The sequence below is a fragment of the Mesoplodon densirostris genome, chromosome 13 (assembly GCF_025265405.1).
Source record: "Mesoplodon densirostris isolate mMesDen1 chromosome 13, mMesDen1 primary haplotype, whole genome shotgun sequence".
NCBI classification, from domain to species: Eukaryota; Metazoa; Chordata; class Mammalia; order Artiodactyla; family Ziphiidae; genus Mesoplodon; species Mesoplodon densirostris.
The window spans coordinates 84450121-84471087 of record NC_082673.1 but is presented as its reverse complement, the minus strand read 5'-3'; the positions used below and the strand labels follow the sequence as shown (position 1 = coordinate 84471087).

Below are 20967 nucleotides of genomic sequence, written 5' to 3'. Positions count from 1 at the left end.
AAGATCAAAACCGAGTCTTTGGCTCACTGAACCTTTTTTTTTTCTTTTGTGGTACGCGGGCCTCTCACCGTTGTGGCCTCTCCCGTTGCGGAGCACAGGCTCCGGATGCACAGGCTCAGTGGCCATGGCTCACAGGCCCAGCCGCTCCGCGGCATGTGGGATCTTCCCGGACTGGGGCACGAACCCCTGTCCCCTGCATCGGCAGGCGGACCCTCAACCACTGTGCCACCAGGGAAGACCTCACTGAACCTTTAAAGTTGTTTTAATATTATAGCTTTAATAAACCTTTGAAAAATAAATTGCATGCTTTTCTCCTTTCTCATTCAGAACACACACAGTTTAATTGAACTTTCTTGGTGAGTTTAAGTCATTGTTACAAACAGCGTTCCTTATTACTAGTAGCAAACCAAAAGTTTAGGGCTTTTGAGGTGGCGACAGCTTTATACCTTTGTATTTCACAGTCTTAAACTACTGTGCTTTTTAAAGTATTATTTCTTACTATTGCTTTCTATTAACTCATTCACTATGTTAGTAATTCTCAAACTCTGGTATGCTTTGGAGTACTTAGATGGGGTTCGCTGGGCCCCTCCCCCAGAGTTTCTGATTCAGTAAGTCTGATGGGCACCCAAGAATTTGTATTTCTAACAGGCTTTCAGGTGATGCTGATGCTATTGGTCCAGGGACCTCATTTGAGAACCACTGCTCTGTGTGTTAATTTCTTATGTCAAATCTCCCCATATTCGATACTTTTGGTACTGGGAAACAACACATGGTTTCTAGAGAAATCATACACCTGAGAATATTTAAGTAGTAATATTAATGTCCATGTAATTCCAAGAGTTCCTGACCTGCATGTGTTGGTTTGAAACCTCGGGAGCTTCCCAGGTGAAATCTGAAACTGGCCCCCATGCAGGGAGGCAAGGAGAGACCAAAGAAAGAGGCAGGACTCCAGATGGGTAGGTGGCAGGTTTAATAAGCAAGGAAACCTACTTACCAAGCTTGTTTGGGGCAACAGGACGAGTAGATCTCTGCGCCTGTGCGCCATAATCTTACAAGTTTATAGAGAGGCCTTAACTGGGTTCAGTCACATACACCATCCAGAGGGTCTCAGCAAAGCCTTACTGTCTCAAGACTGCACCCTTGGAACTGCTCCTAGTGTGGGAGCAGTGGGCAGAAGGTACATTCCAAGGACAGGGGAGGGGGTGAGGAGCCTGTGATTGCCCAGGTCCAGTCACAGGCCATCCAGCGGTCACGTCCTCTTGGTGTCCCTCCAGCAGCAGGGACAGCATTTTGCTTATGCAGAGAGAATGCATGGAGGCCCTGGCTTTCTAACAGTCCTTTTCCTCTATCCTCAGAGGACATTTGTTTTTAGACTGCTGTGTTCTATGTAGTCAAAATTGCTGGATTGATAGAACACATTTCTTCTAATGTAAAATTTCTTTGATTAAGAGAATGAGTGGTTCAGGTAATTGAACCTAGAATATATATGTAGAATGAGTGATGAAGTAGATCAAACACAACCCAGGCTGATCATCATTGTACAATGACTTCCTAAAAAAATGAACTGATGAGAACCAGAATTTCAGAGAAAATGGATGCTGTGAACCATCTCCCTGGAAGGGTGCAGGGACTGTCATCACAGCTGGGCCCCCTGTCAACTCTGCAGTGCTTGGGCTAGGGGTATGTGAGAGCCATCAGACAGGTGCCTGAAGCATGGGCCAGGGTTGTTCCAGGTGCTTTGGACACAGCATCTCTGATACCCCCGGACTCTTGCAGGGAGAGGATTAGGTGCATTCTGAGATGAGGGAACCAGGCCTTGGAAAGCTGATGCTCCTTGTTTAAGGTGACACACCTGGCAAGTGACCCTGGTGGGATCTGAACCTAATAGCCCACCATTCACACCATAACCACACTCACTGCTTCTGTCTGGGTTAATGTACAGGCTTCAGGTCCAGTCTTTCCTTTCAGAAAGACTGTTCTGAATAAGCTGTTACAACAGACAACAGCCTCCCTTTGAAATATAATATTCATAAATGTGTTTACTAGTATTTAAAAACAGCTTGATAAATTTTAGAGTCTTAGTTACCATTCCATTGAAAGTTTGTGATCTACTTGACAGGAGCTGTATTAACAGATGTCTTATTTTCCTAGGGCTGCCATAACAAAGTTCCGCAAACGGGGTGGCTTGAACATCAGGAATTTATCTCATTGTTCTGGACACTAGAAGTTCTAGATCAAGGTGTGGGTTGGTTGCTTCTGAGTCTGAGAGGCAGCATCTGTTCCATGCCTTTCTCCCAGCTTCTGGTGGGTCCTGGCAAGCTTTGACTTTCCTTGGCTTGTGGAAGCGTCACTCCCATCTTTTTTTAAGGACACCAGTCATGTTGGATTAGGGGCCCACATTACTGCAGAACAATCTCATCTTAACTGATTACATCTGCAGGGACCCTATTTCCAAATAAGGTCACATTCTGAGGTACTGGGGGTCAGGACTTCAACATAACATTTTTTGGGGGAAACACAATTTAACTCATAACAACAGAGTAGTTATTTAGACAGACACGCACAAGAGGTGTGAGGAGATTCAGCCCTTTTCAAGTGTCCTCTTCCTAGTGTCTGAGCCACTCCAGGTGGTAAGTAGGCACTGTAGCCTAGTGGGAAAAGTTTTGTAGCAGACAAACCAGGATAGGACTCATGTCTCTGCTACCCGCGACTTGCATGCCTCATTTTTCTCATCTATAATGGATTAATAATTCCTACTTTAAAGAAGTTCTCTGAGGCCCTCAATAAATCTTAGTTTCTCTTTCTCTTCTTTGCTGAAGCACACGTGCAATTATTATCAAGAAACGTAGACACTCTGCCTCTGTGTTGCAAGAACTCTAAGTGAATAAAGATCAAGGAATACTGCAATACACAGCCTAGAACATAATCTCTCAGTTCATCAGGCTGTCTGAATTCAGCTGTGATTTTGGACTGAAGAAAACTTAGGCCAATTTTGAAAACTACCTAACAAAAGTCTTCAAAAACTTGAGATCCAATAAGAAGGCCCCGAGAACAGGTGCTGGCATACATGTGACACCATCTCAAATTTGTCATCAGTTCCCAGTATGAGGTCTTCTGCTTCCGGCCTGTATTGGTGACAAGGGGTTTATTGGTCATAATCTTTTAGAAACAGTAGGTCTAAATTATATCAATGTTTATTTAACCCAAGTATAAGGAAATATATATATATATATTATATATAATACTATATATGTATATATATAAAGTTAATACTTAAATCCTTACATCCCAGATACAGGTAAGAGAATATATCACCTTCGCAATGTTCATCAAAATTCCAGTGAAAGGGGCTTCCCTGGTGGTGCAGTGGTTGGGAGTCTGCATGCCGATGCAGGGGATGCGGGTTCATGCCCCGGTCCGGGAGGATCCCACACGCCGCGGAGCGGCTGGGCCCGTGAGCCATGGCCGCTGAGCCAGCGCATCCGGAGCCTATGCTCTGCAGTGGGAGAGGCCCGCATACCACAAAAAAAAAAAAAAAAAAAAAAAAAAAAAAAAAGGCTAAGTACTTAGACCACAATTACTTATCACCTTAAATAACAGGTTTTATTGAATTGGATTTTATCATTATGGCCTCATCTTTCACTGAAGGATCTTAGAAGAGACAGCTTTGTGAAGACTGTTGTGTATGGACATGTTGCTACAGAAACAATGCGTGACATCTCTCAAGATCTCCACTAAGAAACTCACTTTAGAAATGTGTTTTAGAACTAAGTATTAGAGAGAAGCTAGAAACGAGTATATTTTCTCAGTAAAGAAAGCAAAAATCGCTTCCCTGATGATGTTCTTCTGTTCTGCTTTGGCCGCCAGCAAGCTCAGAGCCAATTCTGCCGCCCATCTACAGCAGCCATATGAGTTCTTATGACCAAGACCTACTTTAAATTATTTTTTTCCAAATAGCAACATTATAATTTTGATTTTTAATTAACTGCTCCTGATAATTTTAATTTTTACGTTATTTTTAATCGATTTGTTTTATTATTTTATTTTATTTATTTATTTATTTTGGCTGCATTGGGTCTTTGTTGCTGCACGCGGGCTTTTCTCTAGCTGTGGTGAGTGGAGGCTACTCTTCGTTGCGGTGTGCGTGCTTCTCATTGCGGTGGCTTCTCTTGTTGCAGAGCAGGGGCTCTAGGTGCGTGGGCTTCAGTAGTTGTGGCTCGTAGGCTCTAGAGCGCAGACTCAGTAGTTGTGGCGCACAGGCTTAGTTGCTTCACGGCATGTGGGATCTTCCTGGACCAGGGCTTGAACCCATGTCCCCTGTGTTGGCAGGTGGATTCTTAACCACTGCACCACCAGGGAAGCCCATAACTGCTCCTGATAATTTTTTGAAATTCATATTTAACTCCATCTTTGTGTGTTGTGTTAGTTTCCTTTTGCTGTGGTACTGAATGGCCACAAGCTCAGTGGTTTAAAACAACACAAATACATACTCTTTGTTGTGGAGGTCAGAATCTAAGGTTGTGGTGTTGGCAAGACTTGGCTCCTTCTGCAGGCTTCAGAGGCAATTTTGTTCCCCTGCATTTCTCAGCTTCTAGAGGGCGCCTGCTTTGAGTCCCTGCCCCTTCCTCCATCTTTAAGGCCAGCCGTGCAGCATCTTCAGACCTCTCCCTAACTCTGACCCTGACACTTCTGCTGCCTTCCTTCCTTTATAAAGACCCATGTGATTACATCCGGCCCACCCAGATAATCCAGGATAATCTCCCCATTTTAACATCCTTAACTTAATCGCATCTGCAAAGTCATTTTTACCATGGAAGGTAGCATTCACAGGGATTAGAAAGTGGACATTCTTGGGGGACCATTATTCTGCCTACTACACTTTTCTAAATACCTCACCTCTCTTGGTAGAAAAAGGCTCAGTAAATAAGTAGGCATCTCTAAATTGGTAGCTTTGAACCTTCAGATTTTGGGTTGGTGTTTTTAATATTTCAATTTGGAACAATCCCTATAGAGGTACCAGATGAAAACAGTGACCGTAAGAATTAATAATACACTCTACATGTCTTGTCAAGGGTGGAACATGGGCTTATTTGCAATAGAGCTCAATCTTGTGGGATGTACAAGGCCCTTTTTTGTAGAGAACATTGGGGACTTGAGGCACTGAAATTCTTTACATCGTGAGCAGTTATAAAATTACTATATTTTGGGAGCTTGTCATTAATAATCAGTTTCAACAGGAGACCTACTTATTATTGTTACCAGTAAAGATACTTTGTAAACTGTGTTAATTGTATGAAGTAAACATTGATTTAGATCAAAGTTTCTGACATTTCCCATTAATTACTTTGCTTTTAATTCCATATCACTAAGGTGCATAATTTGTTATTTCTCATCTTGCAAGCAAAGTCTGCTTGGGGCTGATTCGAATTGTGACTTTTGAATAAATGCACTGTGTTGGCTGTTTTTTATTCCAGTGGTTGGATGGTAAAGAAATTGAGCGTTCAGAAAGGATTCAGGCATTACAGGACTTTCCAGTAGTTGAACAACAAATCAGAGAGCAGGAGAAAGCTTACTGCCTCAGACGAGCCAAGGACAAGGAAGAGGCTCAGAGGAGACTGCCGGAGGGGGAAAATGAAGGCGAGAGGGAGGGAAGGCACACAGGCTTTGACGGACGTTGGTACACAGACATCAGTGCTACTCTGTATGTAACTTTTTTTTTCTTTTTAAAAATTGTCAATGTTCTCCTGTTTAATTTACTTCTTACTTGTACAGTATGAGTAAAAACAACAAGGCAAAACCAAAAGGCAGAAATAAAAACCTTTCATTTCCTATTGTGAAGGGCTGTATGTTACCACAATGCAGGAAAGAACATTGAATAACCACTAAATACTACTCTGTATGTAACTTAATAGAGTGTACTTTCTAGTTAACTTGTGTTAAAAAGTTCTCTTCCCAAGGTGTTCACAGCTTCACTTATATTCCAGACAACTGATCTGAAGAATAAGTTATGATGTGAATTTTGGGTGAAGACAATGTATGATCATCCCATTGTTTGTGACAATTCTGTGAGGCTTGCCTCCCTTAAAGCCTTTTCAAACTAGCAACTTTAATTTGCATCTAAAATTATCTTCAGGCAAATCTCTCTAAAAGATGCACAGGAAAGATAAATTAGCAGGTGTACTTTGATTTATGAAGTAGGAATATTTTAGAAAAGTTAAATGCAAATCACATTATTATAAATTGAGTAATTTTGATTACATCGTAAGATGTTCTGTTTTGTGAATTATGTAATGAATACATCTTTAATGTGATTAATAAGCCCCTAATTGGTCATTTTTACAAGCATGAATTTTTCATGCTTGCTTATTTTAAGGGAATTGCACCTATAGTCAGGTGATTTGATTCCATACAATGAAAGCTTTAAATATTTTGTAACAGAATCTCTTAAGCTTGAGAAAATAATAATTATAAAATACTTCAGACGTACATAAATGTTAAAAAAAATAAATAGGCAGCTTAATAATAAATGTCAATAGTTCGCATGTTTGCTTTGGATCTTATCTGATTTGATTTGATTTCATTTCATTTCACTTCACTTCATTTCATTATTATTTTTTTCCGGGTGTGCCACACAGCACGCAAAATCTTAGTTCCCTGACCAGGTTTCAGAGCTACACCCCCTGCAGCCGAAGCGCAGAATCTTAACCACTGGACTGCCAGGGATGTCCCTGGATCTTTTATTTTTAAATGAGGAATAAAATATCAATAGAGGAGAAGCTCCTTAAGTATTTCTCCCCCCATCCCACTCCTCCTTTCATCCTCCATGGTGTCCACCATCCTAAAGTTAGTATGTGTTTGGTATAATGTTGATCCCATCCATATTGTAATGTATTAACTACGTAATTATTCCTCCTTAATCAAGAGTAGTTTCATGTTGTTGTTTTTTTTAACATGAATATCTTTCTACAGCTTTGCTTTTCATTCAGTATTATGTTTCTGAGATTGATGCATATGAAGACACGTAGAACTAGTTCATTCATTCTAACTGTGGAATAAAATTCCATCGAATGAATAAATCACAGTTTATCCCAGAGGTGATATTCAAAATATTTAGCAGCAATTCTTTATTCCTGACCAATCAGAATATGCCCCAGCTCCAACAATCGGTAGTTTTCCCTTTCTTGTTTTTTTCAGACAATGGTGCACATATCTCCTTGTGCTAGTATGGAAGTTTCTGTAGTGTATTCAGCAATTGCTACATATTAATTATAAACACCTTTCGACTATATATGCATTGCCCAATTGTTTTTTAAAGTGTACTAATTTTAACTCATATATCAGCAGTATAGGAGAGTTCCTAATCTTTGCCAGTAGTAGATAATGTGATCTCTTAAAACATTGGCTAATCAAGTTGGTTGTTAAATAGCATCTAATGTTTTAATTTGAATTTCTAGAATGACGAGTGAGTTTCAGTATCTTAAATGTCTTCTTATATGTTTATTGGCTATTCAGATTTCTTCTGTTCAAGACCTCCGCCTATTTTAAATAAGTTGTACTTTTTTTCTTATTAATTTATAGTTCTTTTATATTCTAGATGCAAATTCTTTAGTCCTTATGAGATTTGCAAGTATCTTCTCTCTGTCTGTGACTTGTGTTTAATTTTGATAAGTGCTTGTTTTATAGAAGTGAGAAGTTTTCATGTAGTTAAACTTATATTTATACTTTCTGATCTTGTTTATGAAATTTTTCAATACCCCAGTGTCATATCTGTCTATCTGGAATAACTTCACAGCAGTGTGGGGTAGGGTGCTAATCACTTCCCACACAGGTTTGTTTGTTTGTGCCCCATTGATTAAAGTGCTATCCTCCTCCCGTATTATATTCCCTCTTCTCGTGACTCATGGACCCATTTCTGGGCTCTCTGGACTCCTCCGTGGGAGTACCTCCACATGGTTTCAATTTCTATAAATCTTGATCTTTGGTAAGAGATATTTTCGTGTTTCAAAATTATCTTGGCTCTTCTTGACTCTTTTTTACTCTTCTGTGAGAATTTTAGAATCTGCCATTCAAATTCCCCGCAGATCCCTAGTGTAATTTTGATTGAAATTGCATTCAGTTTACACGTTAATAAGGGGAAAGTTGACATCTTCAGGACATTGATTCTTTCCTTGCTGAACTTTGTAATAGCTCTATTTATTTAGACCTTCTTCTGAGTCCTTCAATAAGTTTTTATAATTTTTCTCTATAAAGGTTTTATACCATTTCTTATTAGATTTATTTCTAAGTATCTTGTAGAATGGGATTTTAAAAATAGGCTTTTAATTGGGTCTTTCTGATGTATATAGAGATAAATGGATTCTGTGTACTGATACTGTATTATGCAATCTTGCTGAACTTTTTAAAAAGATGCAACAGTTGGCATGTAGATTATCCTGTGTTTTCTATGTAGACAAACCCCTTTTTTTAATAAACAGCAACTTAAAATTTTTTTCCGATCCTCCTACCTCTGCTTTTTATTTTTTATGGTGCCTACTGAGCCTCCAGTACGGGGTAGAATAATAGCAGTAAGAATGGGTACCTGTTATCTTGTTCCTGACTTTTAAAAGAATGTTTCCAATTCCTCATCATTAAGTATAATGATTCCTGTGAGGCTTTGGTAGAATTAAGTTAGTTTTCTTTTATTCCAAGTTGATGAACAGCTTTTATCATCATGGATACTGGATTTTTATTGAATGCTTTTTCTGCATCTATTGAGATAATCATGTTTTCCTGTTGTTGTGTTGAATTAACATTAATAGATTTTTCAATATTAAACCATCCTTGAATTTCTAGAACAAACTCATTTTGTCCACATTTTTTTTTCAATTTTTTATTGAAGTATAGCTGATTTACAATGTTGTGTTAGTTTTAGGTGTACAGCAAAGTGATTCAGTTATATATATATTCTTTTTCAGATTCTTTTCCATTATAGCTTATTACAAGATGTTGAATATAGTTCCCTGTGCTACATAGTAGATCCTTGTTGTTTATCTATTTTATATATAGTAGTGTGTATCTGCCTCACAAACTTTTAATTTATCCTTCCCCCCACCTTTCCCCTTTGGTAACCATAAGTTTGTTTTCTATGTCTGTGAGTTTGTTTGTTTGCCAAACAAAATTTTTTTAATGAGAATGAAACCAATTATTTCAGTGACCATTAGCTAAAATATTGTAGAATATTACAGATTCCCTTAATAGATTTTTTCCAGTACTGTAAAGAACCATAGCTATGTGGCAAAGCATTTATTTTCAGTAATTTGCTCTATTTTGCTTATAAAACTGTCTAGTTGCATTTTATAGTAGTAAGGTATCTAAGCAGATTTTACTGTGTTCCGTTTATACTATTTAAATTTCATATTCTGGTAGTTTTTGTCCCTCCTTTCAAAAAGCATCTTATTTGAAGGTCAACTAAATGAGCATTTTGTGTCATCTCATTTCAGTAACAACAATAACAAAATCTAACATTTAACGAGTACTTACCATTTGCCATACTTGGTACTAAAGGCTTCCTGTAGATTTTTTCATTTAATGTCACTTTGTAACAGAGCATACTCTAGGGAGAGGTGAGGGGAGAGAGCCTATCCTAATTGTGTACTGTTTGAATGATGTCCTTTTCTCTCTGCTAGAGTAGAGTCTCCTGTAAGTAGTGTTGCTGTCTGTCTTGACTAGGGCTGGCACACAGAAAGACACTCAATAAATATTACTTGAATCCATGTTGAATGAATGTTGAATATCATACAATACTTCTTTGATGCCATATGGAGCCATCATGTAATTCTCTGACAGTCCACAAACCATGAATATAAAAGAGAACAGAGCACAATTGCCATATGAAGCTACAAAATCCAAAGTTATCCATGAGAAATGGAGAAGTTAGAGGCCATACCATGGGTGATCGCATGTATCCCACTGGAGAATTTTAGAGGTAGAGAATCATTAAAGAGCCTGGAAATAATACGATTAAAGTTTTTAGAAAGATTCCTCTGGGAGCAGCGTGGAGGATGGAATTGAAGGGTGCAAGACTGGAGGTGGGGTGATTGCTAAGGCCCAGTGGTCCCTGAGTTTGTCTGATCATCAGAACCTCCTGCACAATATTGTAAAGCAAGGGTCCTGGACCCCAGTTCAGACCAACTGGAGAGACTCTGGTGGGAGCCCAGGAATCTGTACTGGGTATAAAGCTCCCCAGGTGACCCACATCGGCCAGGTCTATGAACCCTTGAACCTGATTACTGCAGTATTCCTGGTGATAGATGAGGTGGGCCTGCCCCAATGCTGTGGCACTAATTTCCTCCAACTTGGCTCAGATAGGCTCTCTTTCAGACACATTTTGTCATTCAAAGGTAAGAAGATAACACACACACAAAATATAGATATTTAAGGGGCAGCATTCAGGATGAAACTCAGACGTCCATTATTATTGGTTTTAACGAGCCCTGTGTTCTTTTCTAGCCCATCTTCTGAAGAGAGCAAAAACGACGTCCAGGCACCAGAAATACAAGAAGGGGAATGTAAGAAAAAGAAATTAGACAATGGTGAAGATGACCTGGAATTCTGGAATAAGCCCTCTTTGTATACTCCTGAATCTAGATTGGAAACTCTGAGACATATGGAAAAACAACGGAAAGACCAAGAAAAATCAAGGTATTCCATTTTATCCTATCATTGAGGGTGATGGAGTATATTTTCATGATTGTACCTTGTTTTACCCATTATCTGTGTTAAATCTGTGTTAGCTATCAAACACAGACTTTGCTTTTTCTAATTTCAGCTTTTTGTTGAAGTGTTATCTACTAACCCTTCTTTAGAATGTCATGAATCGTGGCATTTTAGGTAGGGTTTTGTTTCTATGTCCTTAGCTTTTAACAACTTTAAATGTGTCAAATAAGAGCATGGCCTGGTTTACAGATACTAGTTATCCAAGCCATTCTGTTCAGTGTGCTGTAGTCTACACGATCTAATGGGTTCCTGAGATGTTTTCCTCTTCTGAATGCCCTCCAATTGTCCTGTATCACGGAGAATAATGTAGTACATGGAAACATGAACTTAATTGGACCTGAGAACCCAGTTTAAGATCCAGAAAAATGTGAATAAATTTACATTATAAAATAAAGTTAAATGACATAAAATCTGTATTAAAAGAACAACAGAAATCCAAGACAAAGAATTGCGGGCAGTTCTGTCATTTAAACAGATTTGTCCATCTGATCTTCTAGAGCTTGTCCATATTTTTAAAGATTTTATGTATTTTCAGTAAATGTCTAAATAAACAGAATTTATGTTCTACATTTTCTTTCATGTTATTCCATGAATCTTTCCTCTCTGCTCCATTTATTTTCCTCCTATCTCTGCCCCTTCGTGGTAATAAGAGTTAGCAGGCTTGGGTCCATCCTACCAGAACTTCCTCCACCTGCTACAATCATGTAAATGATTTCTGCAAACGTAGGATTGAGGGTCTTTTCTTAAAAACAAAAGTGGACTTATATTTTATGTATTTGTTCTCACTAAATCATCATCAACACTTTTCTATAACTTTCTAGACGAGTAGGTAAAGAGTGAACACATTTTTCAATAGCTGCAAAATATTTCATAGCACAAATGTACCACAGTCAATCCAATCATTCCTCCATTGATGGACATTCTTGATGGTTCCAAGGTTTTGCCACTGTAGATAATGCTGTGATAGACATCCTTTTATCTAGATCCTATGTACTGGTATTTTTATTTCTATAAAATAGATTCTATTTGGCATTTTTAAAACTGTAATTTTAACTAAAGTAGAAGATGTATACACAAATGGGGAATTAACAGTTAGCTGAGTAAATCATGCATAAAATAGACTCATTTAAATATTCGTGGCTATCTCATGAAAAGGAATTTTCTCCCCCATTTGAATTATCTGGCAAATTGTCTTGGTCACATTTTCGCTTTACAGATATAGATATAATCACACAGAAATTTGGCTCGATTGTCAGTTCCCAGCAATGGACTTCATCATAGTGAATTGCTGATGTACTCACAAATACCTGATTACTTTTTCTTAAACTGTTTCACACATTAATTGCTTTTATATTATCTTTGTTTATTTTTTTCTCTCTCCTGCCCCTTGTTCCCACCTACCCCTAATATTAAGTGAAAAAAAGAAGAAAGTGAAACCACCCAGGGTGCTGATCTCTGAGAATGGAAGAGCCCTGAATGTAAATGAGCCCAAGTAAGTGAGACCGAGTGGAGACTTGAAGAAGCAGAATGTGTGGTGTTGGTCATACGATGGTTTCAATGACACGTTTGCTCTGCAGAGAATATATCTGACCACTCTTAACAAACTTGATGAGCCTAATAAGAATGTCATTTTGTGTGTATTTGAAAGCAGAACATCATTATGCTTTCAAGTGTGTAAGTTTACATTTCGTTTTCTTGGCATCCAAAACATGAACTTGGCATATGGAAATCTTAGTTATTTCTGTGTCTCCTGAAACTTTGAACCATGTACAGTTTTATGCCTGAAAACTCCAAGTGCATTATTGTTGTGTTTCTTAATTTTTAAAACTCTGCCATGAACAAGCTGGCTGAGGATACTGATAAATCTCCTATACACCTACTTAATACTCTGGAACACATCTGCAAAGCATTCGAGAGCTGAGGAAAGAAATTGATATAAATACCTCAATGGAGTTGATGAGAGAGGAAAAATATTCCAACTGGAAATCCTCATGTATGGTAGTATCTAGCTGTTTTAAAATTTAAAACTAGAAAGCAGGCAGAAAAGGCCTTTTCTAGTCAAACTACAGATCAAAAAGCCTACGAGGTCAATCTCGTTGGCTTCATTACTCAAAACCTGTTTACTTTGATCATTTCGTTTGCTGTGCTGTTACCACAATAGAAGAGGTGCTGTCCTAAATCACTCCTAGGCATCATTCACGTCACCTTCACAGCAGTCTTGTGTGGTAGGCAGTATTTCTTCTTCACAGGTCAAAAACTTGAACTGAGAGGTGGATGACTTGCCCAAGGCCACGTAGGTAATAGGTGGTGTGTCTGACTTGCCCATGCTAGCCCATTTCTAGTGGTTTCCATGATCAAGTTCATAATCTCACCCCCACCTCACCCCACCACACACACACACACACACACACACACACACCTTCTTTATCCAGAAGTCATGAATGCAGCACAGCGCATGATGCTAATCGCTGGGGATACAGAAGTGAATATGACAGATTTCTGCCTTCAAGGAACTTAAAACTCTAATGGGGAGACTGTCTCTCTTCAGGCTACAGCAGGGCTTGAGGGAGACCCTCTGGACTCTGCGTGCCCCTAGTGAGACCACAGAAGCTTCTGCAGTCCATCGTTTTTATATTCCATGTTCACATCATTTCTATATTCAGTCACATCTTTTCAAATCTCAGCCGTCTACTTAACCTAACAGATTTGCCCAGATTGATCATACTTTCCTTCTCCAAACAGGTTCTTCCCTTTGCTTCTGATTCTTTGACCCTACTACCATCTCATCTTCTTCTGTTTTGCTGGATCCTTTCCGTCTTGTCTCCTAAGTGCTCTGGGGCAAACTCCTCAGCTATCTTCTCTTTCCACATTCACTCTTTGGAGATCTCACCAAATCCCATGATTTCAACACTATCCTTCCATTACTTACAACCAGACCCAACCTCTTCCCTGAGCTCAAGACTTATATATGCACCTAGCTATCTGCTCTCCTATGTGGATATAAACTATGTGTCGTAGGCTTATCATGGCTAAAGCAGGCATCCTCACTTCTATCCCCACAACGATTTACCATCAGGTCCTCAGTGTCCTCCAGCTCAGGAGTGAGCATCCACTGGGTATCAAGACTGAAGCCTCGGATTCATCCTCAATTCTTCTCTCCCTCGTGTTGTCAGTGAGCTCTTCAAAATTACCAGAATCCCACCCCTTCTCATTCACTCCATTGCCACCACCTTAGAGGAAGTCAGCCTCCTCTTGCCTGGACGGTTGCAATAGCCTGTTAAGTGGCACACACCCCCTCTCTTAAGGAAAACTCCTGGAAAGCACCAAACCACATTTTCTTTACAGAATTAAATCACATGATCTCATCTAGCTGCCAGGGAGGCTGGGGAATCTGGTCTTTACCCTGCAGAGACATAATCCTCATTAAAATCAGGGACCCTGTTACTATGGATAAAGGGGGAGCAGACAGTGGGGAATATCAGTCTCTGCCATAGAAAACCTCCCTGAAATTACCTTTCAAGAGATATATGAAGGGAGAGTTTAAGTTGGTGGCTGGAAAATGGGGGAATAAGCAATCAAGGCAGAGGGGAAAGCATATAGAAAAGCCCCAGAGATGAGATTAAGAATGCATGGGTCATTTGAGCACCTGAAGAGGTCCCGCCCGGCAGGAGTGCTGAAAGCAAGTGAGAGTGACCGCCACAAGCAGACATCCTGCTGGCAGCCAAACCTAGGGCTAATGTTACATTTCTCCAAACAATTTAGCTTACATTCTTTAATATTGTTGGGCTATTGTACTTTGCAGAATAATATGATAAATGAAATATTCAAAATAAAATTGACCAAGTAATTCTGAACAGTACATCGACAGTATGGAAGTTATACCTAGGACTCAATCTCAGGGTACAGCTGAAAGACTTAGAGATTTGAAATCCTGCCTCCAAGGCTCACATGACCTCTTTCCTAGCTACGTCAGCCTCTCTGAGCCTGTTTCTTCTTCTATAAAATGGAAGTGATAGATCATGGGCAGCACCTCAGCATTTCCGGGGACTAGGGAAAAGTCACCAATGAAAGGAGAAGAAAAAAGACAAGACTGCTTAAAACTTAAGGAATGGAATGCTGGATAAGGGCAAGCAAATGCAACATGTAATTCCCCAGCAATAATTCCGTGTTTTAGTTTGCTTCTAGCAAACCCGAATGAAATGGAAAAGAAAACTTTAACCACCAGGTGTCTCTGTCTCTGCACCGATGCTAATTTTTTTTTTAAATGTAGTTCAGGATTCTCATATTGAAACAATGTAAACAGGAATAATTTATGAATATGTTGTAGGTTTCTGTTGAAATTTTTAAACTAACAGATTTTATTGACCAGCTACCAAAATAAGTTGTCATTGAAGATTATGACATAGTTTTTATCAAATTTTCTTTTGATACTGGGATGGGGTTATCTATAAAATATCACTAAAGACATCCTCTCTTTTTCCCCCCAAATGGATTATTCCTTAGACTTGACTTCTCTTTGAGAGATGATGAAAAGCGTAACCAAATCGTCCTGGACCTGGCTGTATATAGGTAAAGACATTTTATTATGCATGTATTTCATGGCATTTCTTGCTATTTTCATTCTCAGTCACAGCCCCTTGAGTTCTTAAACATGAACAGCGGCCTCTTTATCACCGGCTGCCACCTCTTCCCAGGCCACGTCCTACATCCTGACTGGTTTCACCCCCGCACTCCCTGCTTGCTTACCCCTCATCCCCACATCCTGGCAGCTTCTCTCCCCCAACCCACAACTGTCCACAGCTGTGACATTCACACCATCAGCCTGTGTCACCTTCCACGGTTCCTTGTTGAAGCCATTTAAAGACACCCAGGCCATCTGCCTCCCTCCTTGAAGATTCCAGGTCCTGGCTCACTTCCTCTATCCTGCTGATGACTTCAAGATCCATGTTCAGGACCTTTCTGCTTCTCCAACCCTTTCAGACCCACTGACGCCCCAGTACTTTTGCCCTTGTGCCTCCCTCTGCCTGTATCGCTCTCACCCTAGGTGTCCTCGTGCCCTTCAGGCCTCTGTTCAGATGTCACTTTATTGTAGAGGCCTCTCTGCCTCACCATCCAGTATAGACCAGTACCACCCTTGCCTCAGCACGTCCTTCCACCTCTCCCTGCTTTTTTATTTCTACCTGACAAACTCTCAGTTTACCTGTATTTTGAAAAATGTGTAGTTGAGGCAGAAACTTTGTTTTGTTTGTTCCTACCTCTTTATGTCTCTAACACCTAAAACAGTGCCTGACACCCATTAGGAGCTCAGTAAGTACAGGAGTAAATGGATGAATGAATGAATGAATGATTACTGATGATGGAATCAATGAACATTTACATTCATGAGTTGTAGTAAAGGCATTTCTATTTTTGAGGGATTTCATTACATGCTCTATCTCATTTAATTTCTCAGTAACCCAGTGGCGTGGGAGAGATTGTTATCCTGGAACTACCCAAGGGGGGTGAGTCTTGTGAAAGTAAACATGGTAATTGGAGAAGCCAGAATGTGAACCCTCAGTCTTAGGTCCAACTTTGGTTTCTTTAATTGTGATAGAATACACATAACTTAAAGTTCACCATTTCAACCCTTTCCATTGTACAACTCAGTGGCATTCAGTAAATTCACAATGTTGTGACACTATTACCACTATCTGCTTCCAGGAAATTTTCTCACACATAGGGAAACCCCATACCCCTTAAGCAGTCACTCTTCATTTCCCCACTTCCCCTGGCAATCACTCATCTGCTTTCTGTCTCCATAGGTTTGCCCATTCTGGATATTTCATATAAATGGAATCATATCTGACCTTTGTGTCTGGCTTCTTTCACTCAGTATAATGTCTTCAGGGTTCATCCATGTTGTAGCATATTCGTGGCTGAATAATGTTCCATTGAATGGAGAGACCACCTCTTTGTTTATCCATTCACCCACTGACGGGCACTTGGGGTGTGTCCATCTTTGGCCGGTGTGAATGGGGGCCGGCTCTCGGTGCAGCCCTTCCTTATCACACTCAGCTGCATCTCCCACGCCTCCAACAGTCCTTCTGCCCACTTGCTGCCAGGTCACCTACCTTTAAGAAGGGCTGCCTTCCATTCCAGCCCTCCTCCAGCTGACTGCATGTTCTCTGTTCCTCCAACTCCCGAGCTTCCCTTTCTGCTGTTTTTCAGTTAAACATTCCCTTTTTCATCCTTTTAAGTCCTTTCCATTTTTAGACCTTATTCCTGGAGTTCAGTGAATGTGTACCTCTTTCTCCTTTTAGCTCGATTAGCTACTCAACATTAATCCTCAGATGAAAACTTTCCTCATTTCCCCGTGCATGTACCTTTTCAAGGACTGGTGATATTTCTCCTGTCTAAGTAGAAAAATCCTTCCATTCGCATGATTCTGTCCAAACTGTTACACTAAAATTCCTTGTTATCTTCATTGGCACATGGATGTATGCATGAAAGTTCATTCATTCATGTATGCTTCCTGCTTCTATTCCTCCAATAGCTGTAGAATGCCTACTACATGCCATGTACTGGGAGACTGTAACCAGCCTGTTCTGAATACAGTCCCTGCTCTCCTGGGTTTACGGCCCAGTGGGGATGGCAGACAATACATAGGCAGGCATCTAATAGGTCATTACAAAGGGAGAAGAGTGCCGTACAGGAAAAGGACAGAGTTCAGGGATGGAGAACAATGGTGTGTGTAGTCTGGTGGTTGGCGGTGTAGGGGGTGGCTGGAGAAAAAGGGAAAGCCAGGGACGTGAGCACTGAAAATTGAAGGATAAGATGTAGCGAGCTCTGCAAAGGACTGGTAGAAGATTATTTTAGGCAGAGGAGAACAGCACATGCAAAACCCTTGTAGGTCGGGACAGAGGAACTTTAGGCGGCCCTAAGCACAAAAAAGAATCTGGGGCTTCCCTGGTGGCACAGTGGTTGAGAGTCCACCTGCCGATGCAGGGGACGTGGGTTCGTGCCCCGGTCTGGGAAGATCCCACATTCCGCGGAGTGGCTGGGCCCGTGAGCCATGGCTGCTGAGCCTGTGCTCCGCAACGGGGAGAGGCCACAACAGTGAGAGGCCCGCATAACGCCAAAAAAAAAAAAAAAAAAAGAATCTGTAATCCATAGTTAAAGTGGTAGATAATAAACATGAAGTTGTAGGAAAACTTGACTCTACTTTTTATTATTTTAATTTTTCAATAATTGTAACAATGCTTTATTACCGCTATGTACTAGGCATGGTGCACGTGTCTTCTTAGCAATCTTAGGGCATAGGCACTATTTGTATCCTCATTTTACAGGTGAGGAGACAGAGACTTAGAAAGGTTAAGGAAGGTGGTCCAGGGTAATAAAGCAGGAAGGGGAAGGTGGAGTCCGTCCTCACAAGCCTGTGTGGCCAAAACCTGAGCCTGTCACCCCTGTATCGTCCTACCTGCCATAATGTTTGTGATTTTTGAATCATCGCTGCATTTTCAAATATTTTAACATGCATAAAAACAATCATTTGGCCAAACTTCTTATTTCAACGAGTGATGTGGAATCTAAACCTTTCCTCTGCTTGTGAAGTATAGGAGAACAATTGCCCCCAATTCTGAGGTCACTGCCATAGAGGGAGAGGGCTGGACTTGCTGGGCAGGATGTGCATGCGGGGACAGTCTTCCAGGAGAGGTAGGATGGGGCAGCTGCATAACAGCTGCAGGGAATCGAGAGCCCTAAGGACACAGGAGCTTAGTGGATTCAGCATTCCTGGCTATTCAAGTCAGCCTTAGGGGCTTAAAATAAAGTATTCATGAAGGAGCATGGCAAGCCATTTTCTGCAAACCTCTGGCGTTTCAGGCCGCAGATATTTTGGGGTAAGGGGCAATCAATGCCAAGTGTACTTGTGGGTCTAAAAATGAAATTGCTGATATATTGAATTTCTGGCGGTCTGGGCATTAATTTAAGATGAATATTCTAAGACCTGTTTAGCATGGAAATTGTAAACTTTCTTCACTTAAAATGGTCCCTTAAGTGGGACTTTGTATTTACACTTCTTTAAATGGTTTTGAAAATTATAAGACTCGGTTGTTGAATTTTGAAGGTATATGGACACCTCTTTAATCGATGTTGATGTACAGCCAACTTATGTGCGAGTGATGGTCAAAGGAAAGGTAAGTGTAACCCTATAGGCTGTTCCCGTTTCAGAAGCTCAACCTTGAATCAAACTAGCTTGCCTCAAAACAGATTCAAGTAATTTTAAAATAGAAAAAGAGAAACCCAGTCAGAGTGCTGTTTTTTTAGACACACGGTTTTAAACGATGGGAGTGGTATGCAGCGGGAATGGTTGCTGACCATTATGTACCTTGATAAAATTTGTATTTTTAACCTGCATCTGTTTTGTTAGTACTTTTTTCAGAGCTGATAAGATGGTCATGTATGGGTAGCCTATGCTTGAAATTATATTTAAATAATGTACCCATTTAAAATAATATACCCATTTAAATAATATACCCATTTAAAATTGTCAATGATTTCACTCACAGCAACTGTAACTTTATCACTTTTGAAATAATATTTTTTGCTGATTCTGAGCATTCATATCAGTTAGCTTGAAGACATTAAAATGGAAATATGTTGATGTTTTTTTTTTTTTTTCAAATTTAATCAGTTATACATATACATATGTTCCCATATCCCCTCCCTTTTGCGTCTCCCTCCCACCCTCCCTATCCCACCCCTCCAGGCGGTCACAAAGCACCGAGCTGATCTCCCTGTGCTATGCGGCTGCTTCCCACTAGCTATCTACCTTACGTTTGGTAGTGTATATATGTCCATGCCGCTCTTTCACTTTGTCACAGCTTACCCTTCCCCCTCCCCATATCCTCAAGTCCATGCTCTAGTAGGTCTGTGTCTTTATTCCTGTCTTACCCCTATGTTCTTGATGACATTTTTTTCTTAAATTCCATATATATGTGTCAGCATACAGTATTTGTCTTTCTCTTTCTGACTTACTTCACTCTGTATGACAGACTCTAGGTCCATCCACCTCATTACAAATAGCTCAATTTCATTTCTTTTTATGGCTGAGTAATATTCCATTGTATATATGTGCCACATCTTCTTTATCCATTCATCCGATGATGGACACTTAGGTTGTTTCCATCTCCGGGCTATTGTAAATAGGGCTGCTGTGAACATTTTGGTACATGTCTCTTTTTGAATTATGGTTTTCTCAGGGTATATGCCCAGTAGTGGGATTGCTGGGTCATATGGTAGTTCTATTTGTAGTTTTTTAAGGAACCTCCATACCGTTCTCCATAGTGGCTGTACCAATTCACATTCCCACCAGCAGTGCAAGAGTGTTCCCTTTTTAAGACAAGAAGTTTTATCTATAAATCCTTTATCAGCCATGTTCTCATAAATGGACCAGTCACGATTTGTGACTAACTGATCCTCAGACAATTAATTAAAATTCATAAAATAGTTCATGCATACCAAGCATTGCCCATATTTTACTTTTTTCCTAATAAGCCTAAGCAGATTTTTAAAATAAATGGTGAATCTTAAATTTGTAATGAAAACACCTCTTAAAGTAACCCCCTCGTGTAATATGCACTCACTCTCCACACTTGCTGTTTGCTTTCAGCCATTTCAGCTGGCCCTTCCTGCAGAAGTCAAACCTGATAGCAGCTCTGCTAAAAGAGCTCAGACAACAGGGCATCTGGTGGTCTACATGCCCAAGGTAGGTAGCCTCATTTGGATCAAGCTCAAGTCTCAAGTTCCTAGAGGAACATGGCCTACCAGGGCTCCTGATGACTTGTGATCAAGTTCTTTTTGGCTGACAGAGCCAGAAAATGTACTTGCACCAGCTCAGGTAGGAGAAAAAAGGCCAGTGAGAAGGGAGAGCTGGGACAAGGGCGCTGTGACTGTTGTAACTCCTCGTACCTGCAGTTCTCGCCTCTCAGCCTTCCTACCTGGCAGACCAGAGTGTGGAGGAGGGGTGCATAGATCGCAGGTGCCATGAGCATGCCCGGCACATGGTAATCAGTACTTTCCTTACCTATAACTTTGAAAGGAGATGTAGTAGGCCTTGGGTCTCTTAAAAAAAGTGTGATTGAATTCCAAATATTGAGCTTACTAGATTCATGACTTTGGGCAAGTTATTAACCTGGTTCTGGGCCTCTTTTTCCTATTATCGCTTTTAAGAAA

General features: G+C 40.3%; 1 protein-coding gene across 1 annotated transcript in view; it reads left to right on the top strand.

The window, feature by feature from the left end:
• Positions 1 to 20967, top strand: part of DNAAF11 (dynein axonemal assembly factor 11) — a 63192-nt gene that overhangs the window by 15811 nt on the left and 26414 nt on the right. Inside the window, exons 6-11 of the mRNA XM_060115736.1 lie at positions 5475 to 5701; positions 10489 to 10680; positions 12170 to 12247; positions 15259 to 15324; positions 18860 to 18929; positions 20405 to 20500. Of these exons, the coding sequence (XP_059971719.1) occupies positions 5475 to 5701; positions 10489 to 10680; positions 12170 to 12247; positions 15259 to 15324; positions 18860 to 18929; positions 20405 to 20500 (729 nt within the window). The remainder of the gene's footprint in view (positions 1 to 5474; positions 5702 to 10488; positions 10681 to 12169; positions 12248 to 15258; positions 15325 to 18859; positions 18930 to 20404; positions 20501 to 20967) is intronic.